This window comes from Lolium rigidum, chromosome 1 (genome assembly GCF_022539505.1).
Source record: "Lolium rigidum isolate FL_2022 chromosome 1, APGP_CSIRO_Lrig_0.1, whole genome shotgun sequence".
Lineage (NCBI taxonomy): Eukaryota > Viridiplantae > Streptophyta > Magnoliopsida > Poales > Poaceae > Lolium > Lolium rigidum.
The window spans coordinates 222850373-222862993 of record NC_061508.1 but is presented as its reverse complement, the minus strand read 5'-3'; the positions used below and the strand labels follow the sequence as shown (position 1 = coordinate 222862993).

The window sequence follows — 12621 nt, the reverse complement described above, 5'->3', positions numbered from 1 at the left end:
GTTTGGTTCTCAATTCCACCTGATTTTGAATCAACCATTCGATCGCCCCGCAAATCGAAGAGAAATCTGGCTTGTCCCTTTCGCAGCTCCATAGGCCACCAGCACATAAATAAAGAAAACAAAGCAGCTCCCTGCAATTTCCATCTCAAAGGAGCTGCCACTGCCAGCCCCACGATCTCCCCACGCGCACCCACCCCCAAAACCCCCCACGCCGCGCAAACCCTAGCCGCCGCCGCCTCCGCATCAGCAATGGCCGGCCTCCTGCGGCTCGCCGGCGCCGCCCGATCCCTCTCCCGCGCGCTGGCCCCGGCCGCGCGGCACCACCGGACGCTCGCGTCCTCGGCGGCCGCCCTGGCCGAGGACGAGTGCTGGTCCGAGTGGGAGGAGGAGGAGGAGCAGCGGCGGCAGCGGGCCCGCGCGTCGGCGCCCGCCGCGGAGTCCTTCCCGGCCGGCGGCGGGCCCACGGGCGTGCAGTGGGTGGTCATGGGCCGCCCCGGCCCGCAGAAGCACGCCCACGCCGCGCGCCTCGCCGAGGTGCTCGCCGTGCCCTACATCTCCATGGGCACGCTCGTCCGGCAGGAGCTCAGCCCCACCTCCTCGCTCTACAAGAAGGTTCGCCCTCCTCCCCGCCTCGAATTTCTGTACGATTTCTTTTTCTTCCGATTTGACCTGCCCCGCCTTCGTCCCCCCCTCATATCGATTTCGCGATCACGGGTCAACCTGCTCCCCTGAGTCGGATCGGCGGCACAAATTCTTGCCAACTGTATGCGCTTTCACCAATTGCCTGATTGAGGAAAGAAAAGCTGCGCCTTTTCTTCACTTAACCCAGACCTCTGTGGTCAATTTCCTGGGCGCTTCTCGAAATTTCTCGTGACTTGCCGATGGACTCATGTGATCCTGTGCGATATCCGCCCCCGAGCTCTCCCAAGACCACAACTTTTCTCTGGACGAGCAAAAGTTCTTCAACTTTTCCTCGTTTATTCCCCACCAAGTATTCACAAATCAAAAGACTTTTCCTTGGCCACAATTTCCTAGTCCTTAATTAAATGCCACGGCGCCAACAATATCACACGAGTATTTTCTTCCACATTTTGTATGCTTACATATAATATAACACGAGTATCTTCTTCCACATTTTGTATGCTTACATATAATGCTGGGAGGGGAGTGTGGCGGCCATGTCTTTCCCTGCGTCCTCCTCTTCGCAGATGACCACGATGGCGACCCCGTAGTTTGCTTATGTTCAGATGGCATCCTAGGGGCAATTCGAGAAGTCCACATTGCTTGGGTTTCTCATAAGCAAGTTTGGAACATTCTATACTGGCGTCTTGTGGAGGGCAGCCGTCTGCATATGCATGCTTCCAATTTCGCCCTGCATTTGTCCGGCCTTCTTGTTCTTCCTAGACAGCTGGAGATTAGTTGGTAGAGTTTCCCAACCCTAGACAATGAGAACCATTTTAAAAATGGACACTATTATATAACAATTGTACTAGTATTTCGAAAATGTAACGACAATTGGTTGTGGTTTTGTGGTTATTGCATTGTGCTAAACTGCTTTTTTCATTGCATATCAACAGATTGCTAATTCGGTGAATGAAGGGAAGCTTGTACCTGAGGATATCATATTCGGATTGCTGACAAAGCGTCTTGAGGACGGATACAACAAGGGTGAAACTGGATTCATCCTCGATGGAATCCCACGCACTCGGATGCAAGCTGTAGGTTCCTAGTTACCTTGTATGCTTGAACAAAAGAACATACTTACTGTTACCATGGGGTTAACCAGTTAGCCTAGACAATGAAATGCCTTGGTGGTTAGTTACTTGCAGCGTTCTGACTAGTTTCATATTTCAGGAGATTCTTGATGAGATCGTGGATATCGACTTGGTTCTGAACTTCAAATGTGCTGATAACTGTTTCATGAAGAGGCGTTCTGGGGGTGACATCTGTACCCATTGTGGCCAGCTTTTTGATGCCAGCAGTACGGTTTCTAGGGAGCGTAATCTCTCCCTTGGAAGCCCGACTTGGCATGCTCAGGCACAACCTGCTTCTATAGTAGGCCTGGAGAACCCAAGGATGGAGAAGATGCGTGCTTACGCTGAGCAGGTATTTTTCAGCTTGGCCAACCCTTCTGAATCCATATATCTAGTTAGGATAGTTCTCAATTTGCTTTGCACTCAAGGCAGCGGAGGACTTAAAATTTATCTGACAATGCCAGTAGTATCTTATGCTCTCTGAAACACAATAAAAGCCAACTCGTAATATATAGGTTTTTATGCTATTACAACTGTACTGATGGTGTGAATCTGTGATTACTTCTAGTAATATGTAACACTCAATGTTGCAGGCCAAGCAGCTGGAAGATTACTACAAGAAACACAGAAAGCTTGTGGAGTTGAAGACATCAGCTCGCCCTGGGGAAACCTGGCAGGGGCTCGTCAGCGCCTTGCAGCTCCAGCATCTAGACCCATCCCCAACACCACACAAACTCACCGCGTAAATAGTGTCCACTGAGTGTTAAGGATCTACATTGTGATCCACGCCTGCGACGTACGTAACGTACGTAGTATAACTATAAGTTTAAGTCCCTGAGGATTCAGTGGCTGTGGTATTTCGCTCTTTTCTGCTATAGATAAAATGTAAGCGATTTTGTAGACGCGCTTGCTTATATGTTTGTAACTGAGTATTGAACTTGCAAATGCAAGTCTACGGTGTGCCAGGCTCTCTGCCGTGCTGTTGTCTTGAGTACCAGTATAATTGTTCTGTGAGTTCTGCCCCCTCGAGTAGCCAGGCGGATATGGTGCTTTGTTCCTTTTTGTAATAGATAAAGTGTAAGCGATTTTGTAGACATGCTTGCTTATATGTTGTAACTGAGAGTATTTAATGTGCAAGTGTGCGGAGCGACTGTCTCCGCTGGTCTGTTGTTTTGAGTACCAGTTTTCTCAGTATTAGTTTTTGTTCAATCACCGAAAAGCAAGTTATTATGCATTTTCTCGTGCGCATCTATCATGTCCTGATGTGTGCTTTTAAGCCCTGAAGATACCAGGGAAGAACATGAGACCAAGACGTGTATGGTAACTGGTAAGCAGCAAAACTGATGGGTCTTTTCATGGTGGTCGACCACTACCTTTGGCATTGGGCTGTATAGTCTGATGTACATCCTGCGCCAGTTCCGTGTTTAAGTTTTAAAATCCATGTGTTGCATCAGTGTTTAAGCTTTAAAATCCATGTGCTGCTTCACTGTCTAAGCTGTCGTTCGTGCTACGGAGTACTTGCCAATGGAGCCGGTCCAGTATTTCGTGAGTGTAACCTGTGGCCACAGTCGTGTAGCCTGGGAGGGGATTGGAGTACGCTCTACGGCCTCATTGATTTGGTGAAAGACGACTGGTAGATCTAGTACTCTGACGTAGTGATAGCTCGGTGTCAGATCTGAATCTCATCTTGCGTTTGCACTATACACCCTTCTCCCACTCCACTTATCAGGAGTAACTTCTTCTCAAAGCAAAGATCATATAATTGTAATTTTCTGGTAACCAATATAAGTGCACTTTGTTACAACTACCAGCAGCAGACTCGTAGCTACTAAAACCCCAAGTACTTTCTAGTTACTTTTCCTGCACACCTAATTGACAGCGAAGCAAAGAAGGAACCGCACCGAATTTCATTGCATTGGCACCGAAACAATGCACTGAGTTTCTTGGAGCAATCGATTAGTGGATCACAACCAGAGCTCCCGAGGAAATCTTGCAGTAGTAGTAGTTCATGTTCAGTTTCATGTATACTCTTAAACACAGACTACACAAATATGAAAAGAGTAATACAACTACAGTCTTCAGATACAATTTTATACCACTCTACTGCCTTTCTTCCATTTTGACCCCTTTCTCCTTTTCATCGTGGAACGACACAGCCTTAAAAGTATTGTTGCTCGCACTCCTGGACAGGTTAGCCGAGTCCCATTTCGACGGGTGTGCTTCCTCGCAGACTCTGCGAAATCAATCCAGTGTAAAGAGAAATCAGCGTAAATATGTCAGTGCCGACGACATAGAGGGCGACCGGTGCACATACCCATCCTGGTGACCGCGAGACGAAGAGGGTTTAAGCTTGCCCAAAGCACTGTCAAGCCGGTTACCCGTGGAACTCTCTGTCTCTGAACCTCCGGCGGTGAACGCGCTAGTAGTCCCAGGCTTCAGCTCGCCAAGAGGGTACAGCTCTGGAGATGACGACGGGTACTCGAGCCTCGTGAACCGCTGCTTATTGGAGGTCCGAACGAGGCCAGAGCCAGGGTTGTGCGGCCCGCAGGTCATGAGGCACATGAGCAGGTTGGCCGGCTTCAGCCTGCCGCTGACGGAGATCGTGGCAGTTCTTTCATCCTCCTCCAGCAGACCTCTCCTCCTGCCGGCTGCTTCAGCCCTTATCAGCGACTGCAGCGTGCCACTCCTTCTACCAGAAGGTTGCTCTGCTGCAGCTTGACGCTTGGAGTGGGACTCGCAGACGATTTCTGGGTTTTCCGGGGTTACTCCTGCCGTGTCTTGTCCCTGTTGATTCTTTGTGCTGTCCCGTCTCGCTTTATCATCTGTTTGCGTGGCCGCGTCGTGCGCTGCCGCCTGATTGTTGAGGCCAGGTGAGCTTGCGCCTGAGGACGGCATGCTCGCCTTGGGGGACGAGTCGCTTGAGGAGCCTGAATGTGGCATTCTGCATTGCTCGTCGTACCCGGTGGTGGAAGCAGATGGTGGTGACAGCAATGCTGGTTGGGGAGCTAGTGGTGGCACTGTCTTTTTGGTGGCTGAAACAACAGCAACACGAGGAGGCGACAGTGGTACTGCCTCTTCTTTGACGACCGGAACAGCAGGTTCAGTAGTAGGAGCAGGAGATGGAGACGTTGAAGGCCACCCTTGATTTGATCCAGGAGAACGAGGCGATTCTTGCTGCTGAGCTGGCTTGGGAAGCTGAACCTTTGCATTGTTTGCACTACTATCATGCTGATGATCTGAAACTGTATCTACTTATAAGCGATGGGTCCAGGAACAAAACACAATTGCTCGCTATTCGTGTAATTAATACCTGGTGTCGACTGGTCAAGTTGGAGCTCGGAGCCCTTGAGGACGTACTCGGTGCCTTGTGCAGGCAGCAGCAGATCCCCCTCGGACAGATCATGCCACACAAATCCATTCTTGTATCTCCTGCATGGCATCATTGCATCATCAATACAATGTTGGGTAAACGATGGATCTTGAGACGGCAATTCGATCCATGGGTATGTCGTGCATACCTTTTGCAGGACCAGGAATACTTGGCTGCCATGCCCTTCCCTCTCAGGGCATCCAATCGGCTCATCACATCTGAACAAATTGCAATTCTGGTAAGGCACTCTATAATGACCAATAGCAACAACAATCGAGTGCCAGTGGCAACTAACCTCGCAGGTAGAGGCCTTGTGGGGAGGCGAGGGGCACCTCCATGAAGTGTGGATGCTCCAGGTGTTGGTTGCGGCACAGGTAGTACACCACCGCCACCCTCGCCGTCCGTATCTCGTACCTCTTGGTTGGCGGCGGCTCCGGCTCCACCCTGACAGGCCTGGTACGTATCCCGGTTGGGCTGGCACGCCGTCTGGCTCTCCCCTCCATTCTGTTCAGTGGCTCCTCCGACATGTACGGGTGTATCAATCTGATGAACTTACACTGCAGTCATATCAGAAACAGAAGAGTCAGAGATCAAGCAAGATATGAACAAGTAAGCAGAACTGGAATGTGGGACAAACACGAAATCGTAGGACAAACGGACAAACCTGCTGCCTTCTCTTCGCGTTTCAGGGATAGAACTGGAGATGTATTCTTGTGCTTCCTCTGGGTTCAGAAGAAAACGAGAGCCCTTTTGTACAGGGTGTGTTGTGCACGGCCAGGGTAGGAGGAGGAGTGTTGGGTAAGAAAGAAATACGTGAAAGACCTGGTGTTGCTGCCCACATGGGGCACATGTAGGATGGGCAGAGTACAGTTGGACTTACTTGTTCTGCCTGCTGAGTGTTGTACGTGAGATTTGGTTGGTTTTACTTTTACTCCATGCAATGCAGTGCAGACACCTTTCTTCTTTCCTGAGCTTTGCTTTGCCTTTGCATCTCCATCTATAGCTTTTTCCACACACCGATGCATGGAGTGTAGCCTAGTGGAGCTTTTCCCGGCCTCTTTGATTCCCCTGATCTGGAGGTGATACAATACAAGTAAAAAGTTATCCTTATATACTCAGCACTACTAAAGTTAGGTTCAAATTTTCAAACAAAAAGTTGAGTTCAAATTTTCATGGAAGATAGATATTTGGATGCACCGAATAGACCATGGATCAGGCACGGGAATCCGGGGAGAGTTGATCTGGGATAAATCTCAGATTAACCGGAACAAGCCTCACTGTTATCTCGAATAAATTACCAAATTTTATGGTCTACAGTAACAAAAAGCTAACTGTTACCTGCCAGTAGTTATCCCTGGTCCTAGCATACCTGCAAAGATATAAGGTGCTAACCACTCTACCAGATATGAGCGACTTAGGGCATGCCCAATGCACTGCCCTAGAGGCGCTGCTTCACACCTTTAGTTAGGTTTGGGTGGTCCAAAGTAGGTTCGGATGAGGAGGCAGCCTCCTCTTCAAGAAGTGGGATCTTCAGTCCTAAAAGCATGCTTTTTGGAGAGAGAAAGAGATACACAGTGTCATATTTGTGGGGTCCCTTCTCTCTTTTTTCTGACTAAAGTTGTAGCTTCCATTGGAGAGATAAAATTCACCATGTTGCTTCTTACAACTTTTTTACATGGAGCAGCTAGTTGTGTATGCCACCATTGCTCATGCCCTTAGATGACGATCTTTGGATCATGATGTTCTGCAAAGAGCAGTTCAGCGAGAAGGACCTGCTGTGTTTGGTATAACCCCTTTCAGGATTCCTAACAAAGGTAGAATTATTGTTGGTTATCTCACTTTATCTTTTGGCTGAATGGAATGTCAACTAAGCAGCATGTTTAGTCAACCTAATGCATGCCTGCCATAATATCACAGAGACAAAGTCGTTGAAGCTTGTTATTTCCTTCTTTTGTTAGATCGTCACATGCTGGACGATCTCTGCTCAAAGTTGCAGCTCAGCTGTAAAGGTTCCCATGAGGGTAAGTATATTTTGGTCCAAGTACCTCAAGCAATAAGTTCTATTGATCAGGAATTTACGAGAAGCCATACAGAAAATATGGCTTATCATTTTAGCGAGGAACATACACTGTTTATCTCAAAACAAAGAAGCATAACATCTAGAACATATGCTTTATTGCAGATATCTCTTCTCTACCGTATCCACTCTATCGAGGAGATAGCGCATAGTGAAGAAACAAGAACAAGATAAGCTAATTATATTTTAAAATGTTCTTGCTGCGGATAACATAATTAACTCATACCTGGAAAGAATATCAAACACAGAGATGAAGTCTTGATCAGAGAAGGTCCCATAGCACAGAACACATGTTAATATGTCACTATGTGCTGTTTCAGTCACTCCACAACAGATGTTCCTCGCTTACCAAAGAAATATCTGTTCTTACCAGGATTGCAGGTCAAGCAGCAATGTTGCATGAATTAAGATGAAATTTTCCCATTAAGGCTGGGCTCTAGAGAGTCTTACTGTTATATTTCAATTTCCAACACCCTTAGTAATCAAGGAAGACAGCATATTGTTGTAGGGTAACACATAGCACCTATGTGGCTTCTACATCTGTGCGTCACTTGCAGAAAAGATGCAAGTAACACATATATGAAGATGATAACACTAAAAATCGTGACCCACTCGTACCGACCATAAGTTGAAACACACTGCAGAAACACAAAGTCATAAATTGAACTACTAGACAAAATGATATGATAATGTGAAATAGTACGATGTTTCCTTACAGGAAATGGGCAGCTGTCAGTGATGCTAAGAAACCAATTTCATGAATGGAAAAGGTGCTCTTAGGAGCACCAAGGTATACATTATACGGGAAGCTGACAATGAAATTAAGACACAGATTGTATTTCTGGGCATCACTTAAAAAATAGATGCCAAGAACACCTACGCAGATCATAAAGCTATAAATCATGGACAAGCCATAACTATCATATGTTGAAATGCACTGGAGAAATACAAAGTCGTGAAAGGAACTATTTAGCCAGAAGGATATGATCATGTGAATTAGTACAAAATTTCCTTAGAGGAAATGAGCAGCGACTACCTAGTGCTAAGAAATTAATAGATTGAGTGGAAGAGGTACAGGTAACTCTTAGCAGCACTGAGCTATACATTGCTGGTTACCAAAATTTCCCTGAAACTAAAGTGATACTGACAGAATCAACTACAGGCGAACCTAACAGCAAAACTGAGGCACGATCTATACAAGACTCACTTGAAAAAAGCATGTTCGCGTTCTTCAACACCTTATCATGGAGAAGAAATCAAAGCTGCACCTGGACCCTTCTCTTCCCCTTGAGGAAGACCTCCTTGTCGACCAGCTCGCGCATGTACCCATCAAACTCCACGGGAACTCCACCATTGAGCCTCTTCATGTCCAAGAACCACTTGCTGTCTTTCCCCCAGAGCCCCTGAAACTGATCCAGGTAATGCAGGTTGACCCCCTCTCCCGCAAGATACACCTGCCGCCCTGCATCAACGCTCTCCTCGATTTTCCACTTGAGGTCCTCAGCAGCGTTGGCATCGGCATGGACGGAATCGAAGTCTAGTTGCATAGTTGAGATGATGGCGTCAGCGATGCTCATCAGGCTTGGCGCCACGCGTATCGCAAGGCGTGGCGGGGCGGCGAGCACGCGCTCCGCCTTGCCCTCGCACACGTGGTACCAGTAGTTCACGTCCCCGAATTTCCTGACGATGAGGGTGGCCTTGGCCTTGGAGAACTTGGTGGGCGTCCTTGACGAGGCGGAGCCCGAGCTGGCCCTGCGCCCCCCACCTGTCCCAGTCCTCCCAGAAGTGCGGTTACTCGACGATGCCGGCGCCCGAGGAGGAGCGGAGGTGGTCGACGTCGAAGTAGAAGGCGAGGAGCTTGCCCGAGGAGGGTGGGGTGGGCGGCGGCGAGGCAGAGGGTGGGGTCGAGGACGAGGGTGCGGTTGAGGTAGCGGGCCTCGGCGAGTGCGCAGAGGAGGCTGTGCGTGTAGTGCGGCATGGGCTTGCCGCCGTGGTAGGAGAGGTAGGCGGCGGCGGCGGCGGCGAACTGGGCGCGGGAGGAGGGACGCGGCGGGGGCGGGGCGGTGGCGTTGGAGGCGCCCGGGCGGGGCTTGCGGGCGTTGGGGCCGGAGTGGTAGTCGCCGATGGAGACGACGGAGTGGGCGCAGGTGCGGGGGGTCAGGGAGATGGTGAAGCGGCGGTAGTCCTTGGTGGTGGTGGCGGTGGGGGAGGAGGAGTTGGAGCGGGCGCGCCAGGCCATGTCGCAGGAGGCGGAGGGCGGGTCGCCGGGGACGGGGACGGGGCGGCCGAAGCGGGCGAAGTGGACGGCGGGGAAGGCGTCGATGGCGCTGCGCGTCATGAGGTGGAAGAGGCGCGGGTCGGCGCAGTCCAGCGGGGAGGAGAGGTCGCATTCCTGCTCCTAGTCTTGGTGGGAGTCGACGAGTGGGGTAGGAGGGGTGGAGAGGGGGAGGCGGAGGAGGGCGATGAGGATGACGGCGGCGACGGCGTGGGCGGAGGAGGGGAGGAAGGCGCCGCGCCGCAGGAGCGGCCGGCTCGGGTCCATGGCGACACCGCGACAGATGGCGGCGAGATCTGGTTCAGCTCGGTTCCGGCCTTCCGGGCCTCCGGCTGTGTTGTGGCCTTGTGGGAGTGCAACCGGAAATGTTTGTCCGGCCCATCAGCAACTTTTTTTGTTTCAAAATTAAAAGTCTATTTTGAAATTTGAACCACGAGTGGCGAGTCTGGTTCAACCCTGATTTTTGAGAGTAAGGATGACCCTAGCGTTAGCATCTTAGGTAGTATCATGCATTCGTAGGTTCATAAAAGTAATGATGTGGTATCTAATTAGGAAGAAGAGATATGATTGGAGTAAGATAGGTGGATACTGTATCATAGCGCATCTTACGTGAAAAGTAAATGTCAAATAAATCTTGTACACAAATTTACATTGAAATTCTAGAAAATAATAAATTTAGAAGGTTACGATACTCTCTATAATACTACCCACTGTAGAAATAATATCATAGACACTGGTAGAAAAATGGCCTTTAGTCGCGGTTCGCAACTGCCATTAGTCGCGGTTGCGCAACCGCGACCAATTAAGCGCGACTAAAGGCCCCCCTTTAGTCGTGGTTGCTTACGAACCGCGACTAAAGGTCCGTTCACGTGGGCGGCTACCGTGCGCCTGGGCGAAGGACCTTTAGTCGCGGTTGGTGTCCCCAACCGGGACTAAAGGCTATTTCGTTAAATTTTTTTTAATTCATTTGGATTTCTAATTTTTTTTCACTCCGTTTTTTTTTATTTTTTTTTCAGAATTTCTCTTATTTCAGTTATTTGCATAGCTTAGTCTCTATCTCTAACTACACTTATCTCTAGTCAAATTACTTACTCGTGGTCAAACTTCCCGCTCGGTCGCCCATCCTCCCACTACTCCACCTCTAGCAAGGGACTAATGGGGGTGGACGGAAGCCTCTTTTTCTAGTGAGACAAGTATCATATACATGATACTAGTATGCAATACTATGTACTATGACCAGCCTAAAAAATGTAAAATGCACCTGAGGCTGGAATAGATCCAAAGGTGAAAATTTAGAGGATGTTTGCTCCACATCCATATTTTGCCAAAGCAAAATTTAGCCACCATAGTTTAGTTTGTTGTGTGTTTATTTTTTTTTCACACTTTACTGCATGTATGATCCATTTATCATAGAGTTAATTTGATTTTACAAAGGCTTATCTTCCGTATTTTAAGCCACACTTTTGTGGGTAACTACACTTTAATTTAATAAATTGTGGCTAGAACTCAAACAAATCCTTAGACATAAAACTTAGTGGCATATATCTGCAAAGTTCTTATGGCATTGTACAAGATTGTAGATCAAGTCTACCATCTCAGCTATGCCAACTTTGAATATGCGTGCAATGATAATGCATCTTACAACTTTTGCTCGTATTGAGAAAATCAAGCACAACACTCCCTGGGAGAGGGAATGCCATCAACAAGCATGGTGATATTATTACTTGGGTATAACTTATTTGGAATTCATATAATGAAACTCCTTTTTTTTTCCTTTTTTTAATATGTGCTTTGCTTTGTAAAAGGATTTTCGCACAACTCTCGCTTTGTAATTTTGGCTGTATGACTTTACTTGTAAGCAGTGTCAAAGCCTATTTTAAAAAGCGGAGGAAAACACACACACACACACATATATTGAAGAAAACATATATATAGTGATGCAGGTGTGCGGTATGACAAGCTCCATTGTTAGGGTTGCAATGCAGGGTGGGATGCAACACAATCATTCCTAGCCGACCCCCTTTGGGACCTGTTTGAAACGCAAGATAGGAAATATACAGGAATAGAAAAACCGGAGGAACATGATATGAATGCAAGGGCAAAACTATATGATTTTCCTATCCTATGAATCAAAAGAGGCCTATAGGAATGTAAAACACATGAAGGGATTATATAAGCTTGTTTGAAACGCAACAACCTGGTTGAGAGTACAAATCATCATTATCGAGGATGTAGTAGTCGAGACAAATATTGCAAGGACAATCATCTCTAGCGAAGCACGATCTAAAGGTCTGTACCTAGAAAAGTGTAATCTCCCAATACCACCATTAGCATCGGGAAGGAGATCTCATCGTCGAATGAAGTGCCGGAGATTAGTTATTGTAGACGATGCCATCTCCATCGAGGTGGATTCCAAAAAGAAAGCGTCCAAAAAAGGCCCTGTTATCTATATCATTAAAAACTGTACACATAGATTGGATTTCCTCCTCCTGAAGCTAGCAAGGCTGGCAAGAGGAGGAGGAATCGATCTACATAGGAGGCGGAGGTGCTGGGTTTAGGAGGCCGCGGTTATGTTAGACAATACGCCTTATCTATTGTCATTACTATTTTGGGTTTCTATAAATAAAGTTTTTTTTTTTTTTTTGAGAACACAGTACAACGCAGACGCTCACAAACACGCACATACAAACACCCCTATAAACGCACGCACGCACACCCTACCCCTATGAGCACCTCCGAGGGACTGAGCCGGCATATCTTGAGGTTGACGAAGTCACCACTGGCGCTCGTCGTTGACGGGCACGTCACCTACCACTGAAAGCATAGCGCCGGTTAAATCCTGGAATAAATCCAGGTAAATGCAAACACCCATGCCAAGTCTAGGACTTGAACCTGGTTCCACCACAAGGGACCTAACCACCAGAGCCAAGCTCTGTTTGCATAAATAAAGTTGGTCAAAATTATTTGTAGAGGCTCTATGAACAGTACATATCACAGATCCAAACCGACGAACGGTCCAGATTATCTGACGTGAAATCCCAAAGCACAAGACACCTTCGGTCCCGTCCGGTGCCCACAAAAGCACCCTCTGCTCGCCTCGCCTCGCCTCCCCCAAACCAAAACCAGGCGAGACGCCGCATCGCGA

At 48.1% G+C, this 12621-nt stretch overlaps 2 protein-coding genes and 1 pseudogene across 2 annotated transcripts; 1 reads left to right on the top strand and 2 right to left on the bottom strand.

Moving 5' to 3' along the window:
- The first annotated feature begins 234 nt into the window (after positions 1–234).
- On the top strand, positions 235–2768 carry LOC124683209 (probable adenylate kinase 7, mitochondrial). The gene is made up of 4 exons (XM_047217768.1): positions 235–612; positions 1578–1718; positions 1855–2106; positions 2348–2768. Exons 1-4 carry the CDS (start codon positions 250–252, stop codon positions 2498–2500), a joined length of 909 nt encoding a protein of 302 aa, XP_047073724.1. The 5' UTR covers positions 235–249; the 3' UTR covers positions 2501–2768.
- Positions 2769–3854: 1086 nt separating this feature from the next.
- On the bottom strand, positions 3855–6128 carry LOC124655304 (protein SOSEKI 3-like). The gene is made up of 7 exons (XM_047194227.1): positions 5789–6128; positions 5420–5681; positions 5273–5342; positions 5065–5183; positions 4824–4996; positions 4069–4775; positions 3855–3987 (listed from the first exon to the last, which is right to left on the bottom strand). The coding sequence occupies exons 2-7, from the start codon at positions 5649–5651 to the stop codon at positions 3855–3857; spliced, it is 1434 nt and encodes a 477-aa protein (XP_047050183.1). The 5' UTR covers positions 5652–5681; positions 5789–6128.
- A 2110-nt stretch (positions 6129–8238) lies between these two features.
- Positions 8239–9743, bottom strand: LOC124683208 (annotated as a pseudogene).
- Positions 9744–12621: the final 2878 nt, after the last annotated feature.

What these genes read in the sequence shown, in the direction of transcription:
- LOC124683209 (XM_047217768.1), top strand. Translation starts at nt 250, where the DNA reads ATGGCCGGCCTCCTGCGGCTCGCCGGCGCCGCCCGATCCCTCTCCCGC. An exon ending in CCTCCTCGCTCTACAAGAAG is followed by an intron (nt 613 to 1,577) that starts GTTCGCCCTCCT and finishes GCATATCAACAG; the next exon opens with ATTGCTAATTCGGTGAATGA. An exon ending in CACGCACTCGGATGCAAGCT is followed by an intron (nt 1,719 to 1,854) that starts GTAGGTTCCTAG and finishes TTCATATTTCAG; the next exon opens with GAGATTCTTGATGAGATCGT.
- LOC124655304 (XM_047194227.1), bottom strand. Translation starts at nt 5,651, where the DNA reads ATGTCGGAGGAGCCACTGAACAGAATGGAGGGGAGAGCCAGACGGCGT. An exon ending in ACAAGGCCTCTACCTGCGAG is followed by an intron (nt 5,343 to 5,419) that starts GTTAGTTGCCAC and finishes CAATTTGTTCAG; the next exon opens with ATGTGATGAGCCGATTGGAT. An exon ending in TCTCGCGGTCACCAGGATGG is followed by an intron (nt 3,988 to 4,068) that starts GTATGTGCACCG and finishes TTGATTTCGCAG; the next exon opens with AGTCTGCGAGGAAGCACACC.